An 18424-nucleotide genomic window follows, 5' to 3' on the forward strand; every position below is an offset into this window, starting at 1 on the left:
ACATGCAGTTGCAGTTAAAAGGTATAATCCAGCTTCAACGCAAGGCTTTGAGGAGTTTAAAAATGAGATACTTTGGCTACCCAAGCTTCGGCACCGAAACATCATTAATCTACTTGGCTATTGCATTCATAGGGACCAAGAATATTTGCTAGTATATGAATTCATGGAATACACAAGTGTATCTAAATATCTAGGTAGGTGTCTTAAGAATCTTTTGCTTCATCTCATCTCCCTCTCCATCAGTACTATGGATTAACAATCGAATGAACTAACTTTCACTCACAGGTGACGCACAACAAGGTCGCCTCCTTCAATGGCCAGTACGCTTCAACATCATAATTGGGATTGCTCGAGGGCTTCTTTACCTTCACCAAGATTCAGGATTGAGAATAATTCAGAGAAGTATCAAAACCGGCAACATTTTATTGGATGCGCAGATGAGTCCGAAAATTTCAGACTTTGACTATGCTTTGACTTTGGGAGAACATCAAACTCAAACCGAAGCCTCACGAATTTGTGGGACTATGTAAGTTGTAAGATCCACAACAGTCTCGCATCCCTTTCTGATTCCTCAGTTATTTTTGGATCAGCAATGTTATTTGTGTGTGCAGCGCTTATTTGCCTCCTGAATATGCTCTGCATGGGATACTTTCTTTTAAATCAGATGTGTATAGTTTTGGAGTGACAGTTCTGCAGATTGTCAGCGGCAGAGCTTCTGCTTTTGGTGCACCTAACGATGAGGAACGCATGTACGTTGTTCTTGAATATGTAAGTATGGTGAACTAAGTTGTCAACTGCTACTCCTTGTACATATATGCATGTTCACAAGTATTATTTGCTTAGAAAATGTATAGGGATTTTAGTGAAAGATTCATATAATATAATTGGCAACACAATTCAGGCATGGGAGCTCTGGAATCAAGGGAAAGCAGTAGAGCTGGTGGATGGATTACTTGGAGGTGCATTTCCAGTGGAAGAAGCCATCAGATGCATTCGGCTTGCTCTCTTATGCACCGAAGAAGATCCAAATCGCAGACCAGAAATGTATTCTGTGCTTAAAATGTTGCAAGGAGAAGAGCTAATACCTGACCCACAAAACACATGGTCTCTAAGTGTCCATTTTGATGATGAAACATCCTAAGTGATCAGATATATTTGAATTAGTTGAAATTTTTTATGTTAATAGTGTTTTTTATATAATGAAATGAGAATTTTTTTTATTAGTAATGTCTAAGTACATTTTTTATTAAAGCAAATCTCATTTATTTTTAAGTAAATTATATTTCGTCATTCGAATTATGTCTATTTTCACATTTTCCCATCAATTTTTTTCGTGTTAACTTACCATTTCAACTTTGTAAAATTTGTACTTTACCATATATGACTGTTTTTTATTGATTTTTTTTATTAGAAAAACATCACACGTTGTGCATATGTGAAAAATATTACATTTAAATATTAAAATATAAAAACGATCATAGTTCGAATAGTAAAATATAATTTACCCTTTTTTATATAATTCGGCTTCTCCTTTGACTCTTCAAAATATTATTATTATTTAAAAAAAGAATAAAATAAAGAAGCCAAAGATATGAGATATGTATGAAGAGAAATAATTGTACATGGAATATTGGTCATTCTTTTTAGATTTTCATCCCATGCAAGTCAAACAGAAGTAGTAAAAACTTACCAAAACATCATTCAGCCATAGTAGAGATGAAAATATTCACAAATGCACTATGGTCAACTCTTGCTGCTTTCTTAGGCGTTTAATTCTCAGATGAACGTTGAAATTCATGATCATACATATTATCTTTTCCTCTTAATTCCACCACAACACAAACCAAAGAATGCATCCTTGCGCAGTTTCAATGCCCTTTCTATTTCTCTGCTTCCTCAACACATTCACATTCGTCGGTAGTAATCCAACTCACTTCACAGGTGATGTTACCATTAATTGTGGCTCGATTGGCACATCCCCAGCAAGCAATGGCAGGGAGGGAATGGATTGGAGATGTAAACCCGAAGTTCTCTTCCTTGCTACAAATAGAGGGCTCATCGACCACCTCACTACTGTCATCCATAAGTTGATCTCTGCAGATCAGCTCCCCACAAGACGGCAAGAATCTCTCTCTTTCTTTTCTCCTACACTTTCCAATTGAGCCCAGTTCAGAAAATTCTCCGCCTGCACTTTTATCCGGCTCCATATAAAGGTGTCACACAGTTCAAGGACTTATTCACTGTGGAAGCTGGAGTTTTCACTCTAATCAGCAATTCCAGTGCTTCATTGACTGCAGCAGAAATAAAATTGCCCAAGTTTGATTTGGAAAGGATTGCAGCTGCCACCAACCAATTCTCATCTTCAAATAAGATTGGACAAGGTGGATTTGGTTCTGTTTATAAGGTGACTTTATCAATATTCACAATATTTTTTTCCGTCATCATCGTAACATTGTTAAACTAGTTGGATACTGCATTCATGGAGAAGGAGGGATGCTTTTGTATGAGTTCATGGAAAATGGAAGTTTAGACACTTTCATCTTTGGTTGGTGCCTTCAGAGTCTGTTTCTACCATTAAATATTAAATAGGCAATAAGTATGAGATCGAACAACTCATGTCTATTGAATGTGATGAATGTCTTTGCACATAGATGGAGTACAACGTCATCAGCTTCAGTGGTCGCTACGCTTCTAAATCATATTGAGTGTTGCTAGAGGAGTTCTTTATCTTCATGAAGGTTCACGGTTGAGAATAATTCACAGAGATCTCAAGCCCAACAACGTTTTACTAGACACTGAGATGAACCCTAGAATTTCAGGCTTTGGCATTGCTAAGACTCTTGGAGATGACCAATTTGACGCGGAAACCTGAGTGGCTGGGACCTTGTAAGTATCAGGATCAATATCCTATTCCCTCTCATTCGTATTTGCCTAGTTAAAGAATAAGGATGGTTTTTCTCATAACATTTGTGTACAGAGGTTATATCCCTCCAGAGTACGCTCTTGAAGGGAGAGTTTCAGAAAAGCTAGATGTGTACAGCTTCTGCGTTGCACTCCTGGAGCGTTTGAGTGGCAAGAAAAATATGAGATATCCAAGATATGGCTTAAACCTCATTGCATTTGTAAATATTCAGAACCTTCTTTTATGAACTTCAGGCACGAATCGCATGCAATAACAGTAGGGGTGGTAAACAGGTAAAGAGTCTAGAAATAATTCAGAAAGACCATCATAATATCTATTGTAGCCTTTATACTTTTCATGAAGATAATACCATGTTCAAATTTATATATTCAGAAGTTCCACCTATTCTTAGTTTCCTTCATTTCCTCCTAATTCGTTCTGAACCATGATGACATAATTTATTAAGATGTGATTAAAGAAAAGAGCCAACTTATGGAAAAAGTAACCAGTATATGTGAATATGTAAATGTGCATCATTTTCCAGTGTGCGAATTCTATAACTATACATGCATGCATTCTGATTCAGCCAATGCACAGGCATGGGAGCTATGGAGTGTAGGGAGAGCTCTAGACCTGATAGATGAATCTGTTGGCAGAGCATTTCCAGCTGAGGAAGCACTAAGATGCATCCATGTCGGCCTTTTATGCACAAAACAGCAACCTTATCATCGACCAACAATGCGTTCCGTGATTATGCTGTTACTCGATAAAGGGTTCTCATTACAAGAAAGTAGCAGAAGGGTTCTCATAAAGGGTTCTCATTACTCGATAAAGGGTTCTCATTATAAGTAGCAGAAGCAGCTTCTTATCGGGGCAATATGGAATGTAGCGGTGCTTCGAATTTGGAGAATGAATACCTAGAATCATCATTTATTGCTTCCCGAACATTTGAAATCAATGAACACAATGGCATCCCTGATTCAGGTAGCCAAAGTGCAGCAACTTTTGAATATGACAACACAATGCAAAAGGTAGCCATATGCTGGACTGGGCCGTTCTATTCATGCTGGAAATGTTTGCCACATTGTATCAAATAAATTTAGTTTCCGATCAAGAAATTTGTTTTGAATATACTCGTTGGAAGTAGTTGTTGGCAATGTCCCACATCATATACATAATTAGTACTGTACTTGTTCGTTCCCGTGTTGGCACACTACGGATGCTTCATTTTATAAAACAGATTGACTGCGTTAGCAAAAGAATCACAAAGCATCACCACGTTATGCACGATATCTAAAATTCGGGAAAATAAATCAAGCCACTTTGTCTTGAAATGCTACATTCGCTTCAATGCATAGATTGCAGGTACTGTGAACATGATGTTGAATATAATGATAATTATACAAAAACCCTTAGCGGTGCCAAATGACAACCAAACCCATCCATCCAACCATTCCCACCCGCCATAATTGGGCCGGATGCAATCAGCTATTGTATGTAAACGGGTATCCATGGGTCAATACGGTTTAGAATTCTGATCGACCCGGGGCAAGTTGAACTGGATGGTGTCAGCGCCGTGTGTACGGGTCTCTGTGGGCAGGAGACAAGGATGAACAAGATTTTGCCGATCAAATAAAATTGATCACCCATGCATAACCAGGTCAATTTCAGGCCGAAACAGGTGAAAACTGAAGGAAAATTCTCAGTGGATTACAGCTTATTTTCCACAACAATTCAGAAGAAAGTTCATTGGTTTGAGCAGAAATGCATTTGGTCCAGAGAGGTTATAAGGAATTGATGGAGGAAGCTTCCGAGTTCCAAATCCAATTCTTTTCCTACCCCACACACGTCTAATTTTTCAACTATGAGAAATTCCTTTCTTCTTCTTCCACCAACACCTGGATCAAAAGCATTGGCGAATAATAACAAATAAATGAAATAATTGAAAGCGAGCAAAGAAGCCACGTTGAAATGTATCTTTTAGAACAATAATTGCCAGTAGACTACTTTTTCAAACAAAGCTGTCAGCAAGATATTAATGTTGCACGTATAAGCTTCTGTTGTTCCTCTCGTATACACGGTTGGTGGGCTGAACTGGCGCAACCCAATGTAGATTATCTTCTACATATATAAAATGCAAAGACTTTTCGGCTTGAGTTGACTCCAGAGTACAACTCATTTTTCTTTCCTAAATCAGTGAAATCTTGTGCATAGCTAGCTTGTATTGTTTCCTGTCCCAATTACATCAAAACAAAAACATGTATGTTTCAAGATTATCAGATATTCTCATAACTCTCTGCTTGTTCTGGCAAATTCTGATCACTCTTGCCAGCAACAATTCTGCTAATTATTCCTCGCCTGCCAGTATTGCCATTTCTTGTGGTTCTTCCGGCAAGTTGACTGCACCGGATGGACGAGTTTGGATTGGAGATTCCGGTTACGAATCTTCATTTTCACCGCAAATTAATGGAAAACCTTCCAAGTCAAGAGCCATCCACCAACTGGATTCTGTACCGTATAAGACTGCTCGAGTATCTCACCGTGAGTTTAGTTATGTTTTCCCTGTTGAGCCGGGACAGAAATTCGTCCGTCTGCACTTCTATCAAGGTTCATACAAGGGGTTCAAAAGTTCTAAAGCTTTGTTCACTGTCAAAGCTGGGCCTTACACACTCCTCAGCAACTTCACCGCAGCTGATGTTTTGGGTTCAAAGCAGATGATCAGGGAGTACTGTGTTAATATAGATAATGGTGGATCATTGACAATAACATTCTCACCGGCTCCGAGAAAAAGGAGATCAGACAACTTCTATGCCTTTGTCAATGGTATTGAGGTGGTCTACATGCCGACCAGTCTTTACTTCACTCCAGAAGGGGAACTAGGTGCCCCTGTTGTCGGCCAGAAGTACAGATTCTACATAGATAACAGCACAGCTCTCGAGCTCGTTCAACGGCTAAATGTTGGTGGAACCTCCATTTTACCTGCTGAAGATTCAAGCATGTTCCGCAGATGGGACCAAGACTCTGACTACTTGTTGGAAACTGGTGATGATCCAGCCAATAATGTAGTTACAATGGCATATACAGGCACATCAACATGCATTGCTCCAAACAAAGTTTATCAAACAGCAAGGACTATTTATGCAGACACTAAACTGAGTGCAAATAATCTCACATGGAAAATACCAGTGGACTTGGGTTTTAGGTACCTGATTAGGCTCCATTGTTACAAGTTTCAACCAAAGATAGCAGAGGCAGGCAAAAAAGAGTTCTCTGTTGTCATAAACAATCAGATTGCTGAAGATAATGCTGATGTTATTCAATGGGGCGGAACAAATGGAGTTGCAGTTTACAGGGACTATATTGTGATGATGGAGGGAGATAAAATGGTGGGGAAGCGCCACCTTACCATAACGTTCCAGCTGAACTTTGAGTCAAGAGATAAACACTTCCATGGCTCCCTGAATGGTTTAGAAGTGTTCAAGTTGAGCAACCCAGACAACAATCTAGCAGGTAGCTGGTCAGTCCCAGAGTTGCGGAGTCCAACATCAACACCACGGCAAAAGAAACCATCGTCTGTTTACACCACCGATTTGATTGCCACTGTGCTGATAGGTACACTAACCTTGTTGAATATTGCTGTTTATTACCTTAGAAGAGTTTCAGACTCAAATTCTGGATTGACCAATATAAGATCATCATCATCGGAGCATCGATGCCGTCAGTTTTCAATTGATGAAATCCGAACATCAACCAACAATTTCGACCCTCGGTTTCATATTGGCAGCGGAGGATATGGCAGAGTCTATAAAGGGAGCATTGACAGGGGAGCTACATTTGTTGCAATCAAGCGATTGAAATCAGAGTCCAGACAAGGGGAGACTGAGTTTTGGACAGAGATCAAGATGCTATCCAAGCTCAGGCACCAGCATCTCGTCTCTCTGATTGGATACTGCAATGACGGTCAAGAGAGGCTGTTAGTTTACCAGTACATGCCCCGAGGAACACTTGCCGATCATCTTTACAAAACAAACAGACATGGGAAGTCCAATCCTCCTCTCCCTTGGGAACTGCGGCTCAAGGTCTCAATTGGTGCCGCACGTGGCTTGTACTACCTTCACTCACGGCACAGGGCCATTCATAGAGATGTGAAAAGCTCAAACATTTTGCTGGATGAGAATTGGGTTGCCAAGATTTCAGATTTTGGATTATCCAAAATGGGACCAGCAAATGATTCATTCACACATATTAGTACCAATGTCAGAGGCACATTTGGATACTTAGATCCAGAATACTTTTTGACGCGTAAATTGACGAGAAAATCCGATGTGTATTCTTTCGGGGTGGTTCTGTTCGAAGTGCTCTCAGGAAGACCAGCAGTGGACATAAGACTTGAGGAGGAGCAACACAGCCTAGCTGGATATGCACGGTATTGCATTAGAGAGGGAAAAGTGGACCGACTTATTGACCAGAACCTGATGGGACAGATCTCATCAGCTTGTTTAAAAGTGTTTGTAGGAATTGCAGGTAGATGCTTGCACACTCAACCACAGGGAAGACCTGCAATGGCTGATGTAGTGATGGGCCTTGAGTTAGCATTGGCACTACAGCAGACCTCGGATCCAGACAAACAGGTTGAGGAAGAGGAGAATGCTGGACGAACTCACAGTGATCAAAGCGATGGGGTTATTTCTATTGATGACATGAGTATAACTCCTCCAGAAGGAGAATCAGATAGAATGATGAGTGGAGATAATCCCAGCTCAGGCACGAGAAACAGAGGCAGTGATCAGAAGAATGCAAAAACAAAGGCAAAGGACAACAGTTCCAACAGAAATCCATCAACAAGATGGTGGTGGGATGCATTTGGGATTTTACCAAGAGCACCATCAAAGTCGAAAGCTTCACCACTGCCCCCACAAGTAATTATCCATCAGTTCTCTCTCGAGGAGATACAGAAAGCCACAAACAACTTCCATAACAGTCTCATCATTGGATTTGGAGGATCGGACACCGTCTACAAAGGATATATAGATGGTGGTCAAAAAGTTGTAGCAATCCGATGGTCAAGAACTACAGAGGCCAGACTCTGCATGGCTCATGAGTTGCAATCAAAGAAAGAGATTCAAATGAAATCTTCATCTGCTCAAAATCATGTGGCCTCTCTAATTGGGTATTCTGAGACTGAATCAGATATGATTCTTGTATATGATTACATGACAAATGGGACGCTCCATGATCATCTTCACGAACCTTATGGGGATCCCCTTCCATGGAAGCGGAGACTTCAAATCTGCATCGGTGCTGCTCAGGGGCTAAGCCACATTCATTCCATTGTCAAACAGACAATGCTTCACCGTGAATTAAAGTCAACCAACATTTGGTTAGACGAGAACTGGATTCCCAAGGTTTCAGAATGGGGTTTATCCAAAAAGAAAGGAAACAGTCGACTGCCGACAATTGTCAGGGGAAACTGGGGATATTTGGACTCAGACTACATACGTGGAGAACAATTAACAGAGAAGTCCTATGTCTACTCTTTTGGCCTTGTTTTGTTCGAAGTGCTATTTGCTGAAAAAGAATCAGATCGGTGGTCTGAAGAGGATCAAGTGAGCCTAGCCTATTGGATTAAGTCATGCATGAGAGGTAACCTTGCTGGTTGTATCGACCCATTTCTCGTCGGAAGAATATCACCAGATAGTCTTAAAACATTCGTAGAGACTGCAGGAAGGTGTTTGCTTGATCATGGGACCGACCGGCCGTCAATAGTTGATATAGTGACAAGACTTGAGGTTGCATTAAAGCAGCAGGAAGCCGCAGAAGGTAATAAAGGTCCTCAACTCATGAGGAGCTGAATACAGATAGTAGATATTTGGCCAGACAGGAAGAGTCATGTAATATCTAGATTGCATCGCTGTTGGTCCTTGAGATAGCCTCGTACCAAATTTTTTCGCATTCTGAAGTAGCACACAAGTTCATGCACTAGTACAGGGAAACATTAAGTTGTAATTAGCAGAATTGCCTTCTGAAACTTCAAATTATCTGGATTAATACAGAAAAGGTCTATATACAAATGCGTGGACCTCCTTAAACCTCAGATATTATTACACACTATACATTGAACATCAAAATTACCAAATATTCATAATTTACATAGTTATCCTGCTGCAAAATAACATAAGACCAGCATTTCTCCTCCATTGGATTTGATTTCAAATACTGCTTTCTTTTACATTCGAGTAGAAAGTTAATCTCTTTCTTCTGTTTCAATATTACATAATTAAATGCATTTTGCTTTTCAATACTACATCACACAACATGGGAGCTAGCATGCATGGACTAATGAAACAAACACTCAGAGAGAATGCAGTGATTGAGAAATATGGCAACAATCTTGAAGAATACTTACATTTACATGTGTGTTTGGCTCTTACTCTCATGCCTGACCAAGACTGCCTGCTCCGGATCAGAGAGCAAGTATTACATAAGTCGACCTTGTTACTACAAGGATGTCCTTTTTTTTTTTTGTAAAACACACGCCCATCACACTCACAGTCACACCCAAATTCAAATTCAGATTTTGAGTATGATCCATTGGGTTGTTCCTAAAGAGTAAAGACAGCTTGAGTACTTGAGCGGGCCTCATCAAGCTTCAGGCGGCCTCTTATCGACCCAATGTCTACTTCTTTACTGTTCTTGGGACCAATCTCTTCAACTCCATAGGGACCCATACGACATCAAATGCCTACAACATTTTCACCAAAACCAAAATTCATTAATCAAGTGGGGCAACAATGACAATCATTTATCAGTATAGTAACATGGAACGGAAGACTACTAACTCATTCGTCTTTATGTGAAGATAAAATAATTGAGCAAGATCCATATCCCGCCATTTGCTAAAATACAAAGCAGAAAACAATTAAAAAGAGGTAGCAATATACATACTAATTCAAGTCTATGAGTTCATCGTTTTCACTAATTGGTGAACCAACACGCAGAGATCAGAGAGTAGTGTGATAGAGAAATATGGCGACAATCTTGAGGAATACTTGCATTTACATGTGTGTTTGTCTCTTACTCTCATGCCTGAACGAGACTGCCAATTGCTTCAACAGCACCAGCGGCCATGGGTGGAGAATTGGCGACGATGAAACATAATTTCTGGTGAGTGGGTCGTAGATTAGCAGAAGGTTTTTAGCGGGTAAACCTGTAAAGATTCAAGCTACGAAGTGTATGGGAGAATCCATGAGCTTAGAACAGGAAGTTTTCTTGTTTTGATTTCAAGAAGCGAAATTTTGTTTCTGCAGCAGATTTCTTGTTCATGAGAAGACGACTGCACCCTGAAGAAATATATACATGTGTACTCTAACTAATTAACTAACTATCCCGGCTAGCAACTTAAGGAAGTCGCGTAAACGACTTCAAAATATAAGGCAATATGTTTGATATACATAAAACCATTTCATTACTTGATCAAGTTTCTCAGTAATTTCAAGTGCAAGTTTCGTTTCCTTTTCTTGCGTTTCTGTGTAACTTTAAACTACTTGGGATCTGTTGAACATTTCAGGTTGTGTTTGTTTGCAGCAGCTGTTGTTATTGTCGGAAGGAGAAATGTCAAGTGGTGTAATGGAGGAATCAAAGTTGAGTCTTCTTACTGTTGGTTCAATTTTTCTTATGTCCTTATTACATGAATAGTGAGTTATTTAAAATGAATAATATAAAGATAACATACCCACATATATATATATATAAATTAAAGATAATTATTGAAAAATATGAACATCAATAGGATGCTTGTCAATTTTATGTAATATAGAATACATCAAAAATTTTAGTCTATATGAACTAATCATACTTGCCACCGTATAATTATTATTTATATTATTAATATAAAAATGAAAAATTCTCTATACTCAAAATAAATGTTAAGTGATATAATTATACCAATTTTTTTGTACTTTTATGACAAATATAACACTATGGTTAATTTTTCTTTTTTTTAAAAAAAAAAGTAACCCTGTCATGAAATAGTGATGTTAAAATTTGATTGGAATTAGAAAAGATAATAATAATACTTTGGACCAATAATCCAAAGAGAAGAGAATTGGGCATTCATTTTTTCTAAAATGTTGACATATTGTGGCCCCGACATAAATGCCATTGACTTCTTCTACTGCAAAGACTTGCAAGTCTTCTTTCTCAAACTTTAATCTTTTCATATCTGGCCTCTTCCTTCATATAGAGTTTGATTGCAGAGAGCTCTGTTCAGCAGCCTGAGCTGAAACCTCTTCTCTTCCCACATTAAAAATGCTGCTCTCATACTCTCTTTACCTTCTCCTTCTCCTCCACATCTTTCCAAGAATCCCAACCACCTCTGCCGCCACGCCTGCATACACGGCCACCGATCTCATCCTCCTCAACTGCGGCTCACCATCAAACTTGAACGATACCAGCAGTCGGAGCTGGGACAGCGACGAGCGTTCAAGATACGCTCCACCAAACGCCGCCAGCATATCTTTGAGCTCCATGGCTTCCTCTATGGCCCCCTCCGTTTTCCACGTCCCTTATCAAACGGCCCGTGTTTTCCGTTCCTCGTTCACCTACGCTTTCCCCGTCCTTACAGGCCCGAAATTCCTTCGCCTTTACTTCTACCCCGACACATACTCCGGCTTCAACACTTCTCAATCTTTCTTCTCGGTCACTGCCAATGGCTTCACTTTGTTAAGCAACTTCAGTGCTTTTCTGAACTCCCCGTCACCTTCAAGCCCTTCCTTTATGAAAGAATTTGTCGTCAATGTTCAAGAAAAACAGAGGCTGGATGTAACATTCTCCCCGAATCCAAACTCTTTTGCCTTTGTCAATGGGATTGAAATTGTTTCACTTCCAGATAAACTCTACTTCCGGGGAAACGATGTGCCCATCAAATTTGTGGACCAGCTGTTTTATCTCAAGGACGATACCGCTCTGGAGAATCTTTACCGGCTAAACGTGGGCGGTGCCGATGTTGCAATTGAAGACGACAGCGGGCCTACCCGCGGCATGTTTCGGGCCTGGTCCCAAGATGATGACCTTATATTCGGGTCGGATTTTGGTTTCACCCCTCATCTTGAGGACTTCCAGATCAACTACACTAACCAGACTCCGCCTTACAGTGCACCGGAAATAGTGTATAAAACAGCCAGAACGATGGCGAACACAAGCTTAAGTCTGGAGTGGGCATTTCCCGTTGATTCCGGGTTTTACTATCTGCTCAGATTCCATTTCTGCGAGTTTCAGCGGGAAATAACGGAGCAAAACCGAAGGGTTTTCACAATTGCTGTCAATAACCAGACGCAGGAAATTCAAGCAGACGTCATTTTCTGGTCCGGCGCCCGTGGAATTCCCATCTTCAGAGACTACATAACATGGGTTCCTGACGACGGCCGCCGTGGGAAGAAAGCCCTACGGCTTTCTTTGTTCCCTAACATGGAGGGACAGCCAATGTATTCAAGCGCTCTGTTAAATGGTTTAGAGATTTTCAAACTCAGCGACTCTGGCCGGAGTCTTGCAGCTGCCAACCCTGGTCCTAAGACGACTTCTTCCTCGCCTGCAGCAGTGGTGAATCCACCACTGGGGAAGAAGAGGAAGGGAGGATCAACGGTTGTTTACGCTGTCACAGGGAGCATCGTGGGCGTTCTTTCGGTAGTTGCAGCCTTGAGTTTCTTGATTTTCAGGCGGCGACGAAAGCTGAAGGACACTGGAACAACGAGTGCTACCAAGACATCGTGGGTGCCTTTATGGACCACATCAAGGTCCACCACCAGGACCAATGGATCGCGTTCATCACTTCCGTCCGACTTATGCAGACATTTCTTGCTAGAGGAGATCAAAATTGCTACAGATAACTTCGATGAGAATTTTCTGATTGGCAGGGGAGGATTTGGCAATGTCTACAAAGGGTACATCGATGACGGAGCCACAGCCGTGGCAATTAAAAGATTAAACCCGTCGTCAAATCAAGGAGCACGCGAATTCCTGACAGAAATTGAGATGTTGTCCAAGCTAAGGCACCATCACTTAGTGTCTTTAATTGGCTATTGCGATGAGAATGGAGAGATGATCTTAGTCTATGATTACATGGCGAATGGCACTTTACGTGACCATCTCTACAATTCAGAGAATTCTCCACTATCATGGAAGAAACGACTGCAGATTTGCATTGACGCAGCCGAAGGATTGCACTATCTTCACACTGGCGCCAAGCATACCATCATTCACCGTGATGTCAAGTCCACCAACATCTTACTAGATGAGAAATGGGTGGCCAAAATGTCCGATTTCGGCCTGTCAAAAGTAGGGCCAACAGGTGGGGCGCAGACCCACGTTAGCACTGTGGTGAAAGGCAGCCTTGGCTACGTGGATCCCGAGTACTACAGGCGGCAACAGTTGACGGACAAGTCTGATGTCTATTCCTTTGCCATAGTATTGTTGGAAGTTTTATGCGCAAGGCCTGCCATAATTCCTAGCCTCCCAAGGGAGCAAGTGAACTTGGCGGAGTGGGCTAAATTTTGTTATAGGAAAGGGACGTTTGAGCAAATTATTGATTCCAATCTTAAGGATCAAATTGCACCCGAATGTTTGAAGAAATTCGTGGAAACGGCCATCCACTGCATTAGCGACAAGGGAATTGATAGGCTAGCAATGAGTGATGTCCTTTGGATGCTCGAGTTCGCAATGCAGCAGCAAGAGGGGGCGGACTGTAGAGGTAGCAACAAGGCGGAAGGTGGTGACAGCTTCTTTGCAGCAAGTCCATCATTGCCGTTGCTCGCAGTTGGAGAACCGGACACAACGGATGAGGAAATGCTTTGGGGGAGTAGTGAAGCTGCTCTGTCTGGATCAAAGAGCAGCGGTTTATCCACCTCCAGCAGTGAAAAGTTGAAGTCTGGGGATATTTTCTCTGAAATCATGACCCCCTTAGGACGTTGAGATGTTGATCGAATTTCATATCCACTATTTACTATCGGTTGTGTTTCTTTTCTTGGGTAATTGTCAGGCAGTGACATTCTTCTAAGTTAGTTCCTGGCGAGGCGCGGACTTGGGATCTAAAGTTTGCATCATTGGACACGAAGGTCCAAGGTGGCTGGCTGAAAGACATAGTCAATCCACCCAATTTTTGAGCTGTCGTTTGTTGTAGAAATTAAATGATCCATGACTGGTGTATAAGTTTTGTATTTTCTAGTACTGATATCAACAGCCAAATGCAGCCAAAAGAGATGGAGCCCTGAATTCGGGAAAATCTGACATAAAGACAATCTAGTACTATTAAGAGAAGAAAATTATACAAGCAAGAATTTGAAGAATTCCACTCCAAGAATCTCTTTAAGCAGGTAGCAACAGGAACTTGAATGGAATAATTTGCTGACGGCTTTATGCCCTTATCAGAGAAACCCAAGTCTAGTAAATTGAACGTGTATGAGAAGACTATATATACTAATAATACAAATCAATCAATAAATTACTGGAGAAGATGAGATAATCAATCCATTAAGGTATTAAACTTCCCTTTGAGTGGAGACTATTAAATAACCCGAATTATGAATAATATGTGATTGTAACTTAAATCTTCCGCTTCCTTCAAGTGCTTGTTCTCCCTCACTTGTCAAGACAACGAAAAACACACGAGTCATCTTATCGGATAGATACCGCCAACAGGAGGGGCTTCCAAAATGCTCCTTGCTTTCACCTTCCAATACAAGGCAGGTAGAAGGTCGATTAATCTTTTAAGCCCTTTTTCTTTCAATTACCGTCTTTGAATGGCAGAGAGCCCATGAATCCACAATAAACTTAAATTCATACATCAACTAAATTCGGAAACTGCGCATAATTGAGGAAATTGAATCACTCTACAATAAAGGATGTTTTCCCCAGCATGAAAAAATATAGCAGGGCAGTGGAACTTGTGGTCAGGCAATCTATTGTAACTGTTGTACCTTACATCAAGTACAATTCTTGTGTCGAGAATGACAAAATATGCAGTGGTTCAATGCTAAAGAATGTGTATCCACCAAAAAGAATTAGGCATCAATATTTTGTTAAATTGGCAAATAACAATACTGCCCAGATGCTGGCTTTCCACTATGCAGTAATAGACGGCAAGATATCTGTTATCCAGTTCAAATGCAGAGCGAACATTTCTACTGTAACTTCAACAACGTAAATATCTTCTATATTCCTTCAGCAAGCGAGTTTTTATGGTATCCAATGGGGTTATGATGCATGAGGTCGTCGCAGCTGCAAAAATTCCTCCAGCAGCTTGAACCAACACAATTTTCCCTTGGCTTGGAGCTTTCCCATCAGAACCAGTACCGTGATCCAACAGTCTACTGCAAACATTCAAAATGATTGTTGGAACGTAAGAAGGTAGAAAAATATCACAAGACTAACCCAACATGAGGACGGACAAAAAAATAACACAAAGGAAAATGAACTTGGCACAAAAATCAATCATTCCATGGTTTCATCTAAAGGTCTGCTGCTGGCTACATTACTTATGGAGAATAAAAGTTATGTCCAATAGAAAACTATTACATATACCTGTGGAAATATGAATGCTATTTCCTAACTACTCCAGGAAACACATATGACTCGTGAACACATGTGGCACAGAAAGTAAACATTCAGTTAAGTTGGGTAAAGAAAGAAGAGGGAAAGAAAAACTTGTAAACATAGTACTGCAAAAATCTATACCAGTTAGAAACTTAGAACTATGATCTTCAGTCAAGGACTAAGTCTTGAACAGTATTGATCACACTAAAACCCAAAAATCAAAAGATGCAACATGCAAGATAGAAACTTCACAATAATAAAGAAGAAGCTGTTAGTTCTAATCTAACAGAAATAACCAAGTAAACTGAAGCTCAAAGAAAGACTTCCGGATCAGGCGATGGCTTGAACCATCACTTGCCCACCGGACAGCACTTGATGATGAATATGTCATACCAGACAGACCAAAGCCTCTAGATAATTCCCGTATACCATCAGATTTAATGACCTTACGAACAACTTCCAAGCCCCCATTATAAGTTGCATGCCCAGAATAACCTTGGACCATCAACCTTTGACTAACCTTTTGAAAACATGACTTCCATTAGCTTTAAGCAACTGATATTTTAAAATGCACCAAGAGAAGATAAGCCAAACAAAATTTCAAACAACCTCAAAAGGTGAAATCAGAGACATGTTTATTTTACTCTCCAACATACCACGATTTGGATAGAATAATAGAATTATAAGAGTATTGGACAGAGCAGCAAGTAAAGGTATCAGAAGGTTAAACATATTATATTTATACATTACGGTAATTGTTTCGTACCGTATCCTATTTGCAATTTAGCACATACATCAGGTCGTTCAATCAAACCTAGGTCATGGCGCTGTCCACCAATGTTCAAAAAAGTATCCTTAACTAAGAAATAATCTAGAAATTTAATGGACAAAAGATGAACTTATGGAAGTACTTGCCGCATACCACAAAAAATAGGAACAAAAACAGCTTGTGAACGAAAAGATGCCATCATGCCAGCAACCCCATTTGCAATAGCCTGTGTAGGCTCTGACAATTTGAATGTATTCAACATCTTGAGAGCAGCCACTTTTGTTGTCTCTAATGCTGTGAGAAATATAATTCTTCCTGGTATTGTTCCTGTAATTACATGTTCCTGTTAAATTTACGTGTTCCTGTTATGCATTTCGTCACGATTCTTCGAAATGGCCGTTCGACGAAGAGGATGAACCAGAGCCACACGATCAAGGGCGAATTCAAGATTGGGGGCGGATTAGAAGACGAAGGAAGCAACGGCGACGTTTTGGCTCAATTAGGGCAATCTGGAGAAAACGGCAGGGGACCTGACAGAGGGACACGTGGAGGCAGGCGTGGATGGTCTCGCCCCTGAGCTCTGAAGCTTGAGCTTGCAGAAAAAGGAAAGAAGCAGCAGATTGAAGAGCTTTGGTTCTCCATTTTTAGTTGTAATTTTTGGGAAAGAAGAATATCAGACTGGTTCTTATATGTAATGAGCGGATTCATTTTGAGTTTTTCAATGAAAAATTTAATGGAGTTGCAGCTTTCACTTCTTTCTTCTTCGCTCTGTTTTCTTTCCCACCTCTTTCTGCTTCCATAACGTTTCAGATTACAGGAAATGCATTTCTTTCTAAAGCATCATCCAAAGCAACTTGCAACCTAGTCTTCACAACTGAAATTGGATACAATGCCACCGTTACTCCAGTAAAAATCCCAGCTCCAACAACATACAACTTAGTTTTGTCAAGCCTGCAGTAGAGAAGAAAAGCATTTAACAACTCGAAAGATACCAAATTCACATAATAGCACAAAACAAGATCTTCTCAAGCACTAGTTATCTCAATCAGGAACAAGAAACATACAGGACCCATGATGAGACATACTGGAAGATTTCTTATGCCCATGGAGAATGGACACGGTTCATAATCTACTACGTTAATTAAATGTTTTTCTTCGAAACAACAGCATTTGGGTATTACAATAACAACTTATTACAATCAATTACAATATAAATGGGAGGTTATTAAGTTGTCGTTTCCATGCTCCATTTCCAAGCTGCCCAAATAAGTCCTTGCCAGTAAAATCTTAAAAGTTTAATCTCATTCAGTAGAATCTCTTGGCAACAAAATGAATGAAATAACTCAAAGCCACTAAACATCTCAGCTCAACATCTTGCAAGGAACCCCCCTTATCACCAGTGGAAAACAATTAATCCACAACTAAACAAACCCCTCAACCAGCCACAATCACAAATTACTCCAATCTTGGAAGGAATCTTTAGGAACTTCTACATTACTAACATTCTTGAGCAAATCCCCAACTCTAAGCGAATCCTGTCGCTGCAATTGCACTACAAAGAAATCCCAACAAACCAATCTAATACGATTAACACACCCAAACCCAAGAAAAAGAAGAATAAGTAAAGTGCAACTTTGTTCTTCTTCCACAATCCAATAAAACTCACTTACGTCAACATGTGGCAGCAGACAGCCGTAAACCTTACCATACTCCAGTACGCATTAGTGAAATTATTCTAGTACAAAGTATATGTCCATTACCAATCGCAAAAGATTTCATTAACAAATACCAATCGCAAGGAACTAATAAATTCCTTCCACAACTAACTCCTAATCATGAAAGAAATAATTAACAGAGTAACGGATGTATCAAGTGAGTCTGGCCCATTGGATTAAGTCGTGCATGAGAGGTAACCTTGCTGGTTGTATCGATCCAATTCTGGTTGGACGAATATCACCAGATAGTCTTAAAACATTCATAGAGACAGCAGGAAGGTGTTTGGTTGATCATGGAACTGACTGGCCGTCTGATATAGTGACAAGACTCGCATTAAAGTAGCAGGAAACCGCAGAAGGTAATTAAGGTGCTCAACTCATGAAGAGCTGAATACAGGTAGTAGATATTTTGCCCAGTCAGGAAGAGTCATGATTGTATAGATTGCATCCCCG

The 18424-nt window shown here is 40.3% G+C and overlaps 4 protein-coding genes across 6 annotated transcripts in view; 3 read left to right on the forward strand and 1 right to left on the reverse strand.

Moving 5' to 3' along the window:
• LOC105177638 (putative receptor-like protein kinase At5g39000) overlaps positions 1 to 1223 on the forward strand; it is a gene marked incomplete in the record, with an annotated part of 6519 nt that extends 5296 nt beyond the window's left edge. Inside the window, 4 exon segments of the mRNA XM_011100862.2 lie at positions 9 to 194; positions 286 to 526; positions 612 to 768; positions 902 to 1223. Of these exon segments, the coding sequence (XP_011099164.2) occupies positions 9 to 194; positions 286 to 526; positions 612 to 768; positions 902 to 1141 (824 nt within the window).
• LOC105177639 (receptor-like protein kinase FERONIA) lies at positions 4983 to 8996 on the forward strand. The gene has a single exon (XM_011100863.2). It carries the CDS (start codon positions 5161 to 5163, stop codon positions 8752 to 8754), a length of 3594 nt encoding a protein of 1197 aa, XP_011099165.1. The 5' UTR covers positions 4983 to 5160; the 3' UTR covers positions 8755 to 8996.
• LOC105177536 (receptor-like protein kinase FERONIA) lies at positions 10923 to 14126 on the forward strand. The gene has a single exon (XM_011100727.2). It carries the CDS (start codon positions 11210 to 11212, stop codon positions 13865 to 13867), a length of 2658 nt encoding a protein of 885 aa, XP_011099029.1. The 5' UTR covers positions 10923 to 11209; the 3' UTR covers positions 13868 to 14126.
• On the reverse strand, positions 14292 to 17522 carry LOC105177641. 3 transcript variants are annotated; one of them, XM_020699053.1, is made up of 2 exons: positions 15784 to 16396; positions 14292 to 15264 (listed from the first exon to the last, which is right to left on the reverse strand). In XM_020699053.1, the coding sequence occupies exons 1-2, from the start codon at positions 15990 to 15992 to the stop codon at positions 15087 to 15089; spliced, it is 387 nt and encodes a 128-aa protein (XP_020554712.1). In that variant the 5' UTR covers positions 15993 to 16396; the 3' UTR covers positions 14292 to 15086. The 3 variants fall into 3 exon arrangements, 1 of the variants encoding a protein (XP_020554712.1); XR_002288342.1 differs by lacking the exon at positions 15784 to 16396 and adding an exon at positions 16410 to 17522 and having other exon boundaries at positions 15190 to 15264; XR_002288341.1 differs by having other exon boundaries at positions 15190 to 15264; positions 15881 to 16402.

Source organism: Sesamum indicum, linkage group LG15 (assembly GCF_000512975.1).
Source record: "Sesamum indicum cultivar Zhongzhi No. 13 linkage group LG15, S_indicum_v1.0, whole genome shotgun sequence".
NCBI classification, from domain to species: domain Eukaryota; kingdom Viridiplantae; phylum Streptophyta; class Magnoliopsida; order Lamiales; family Pedaliaceae; genus Sesamum; species Sesamum indicum.

What these genes read in the sequence shown, in the direction of transcription:
- LOC105177536 (XM_011100727.2), top strand. Translation starts at nt 11,210, where the DNA reads ATGCTGCTCTCATACTCTCTTTACCTTCTCCTTCTCCTCCACATCTTT.
- LOC105177641 (XM_020699053.1), bottom strand. Translation starts at nt 15,992, where the DNA reads ATGGTCCAAGGTTATTCTGGGCATGCAACTTATAATGGGGGCTTGGAA. An exon ending in TTTGAGCTTCAGTTTACTTG is followed by an intron (nt 15,265 to 15,783) that starts GTTATTTCTGTT and finishes GAATGTTTGCAG; the next exon opens with TAGACTGTTGGATCACGGTA.
- LOC105177639 (XM_011100863.2), top strand. Translation starts at nt 5,161, where the DNA reads ATGTATGTTTCAAGATTATCAGATATTCTCATAACTCTCTGCTTGTTC.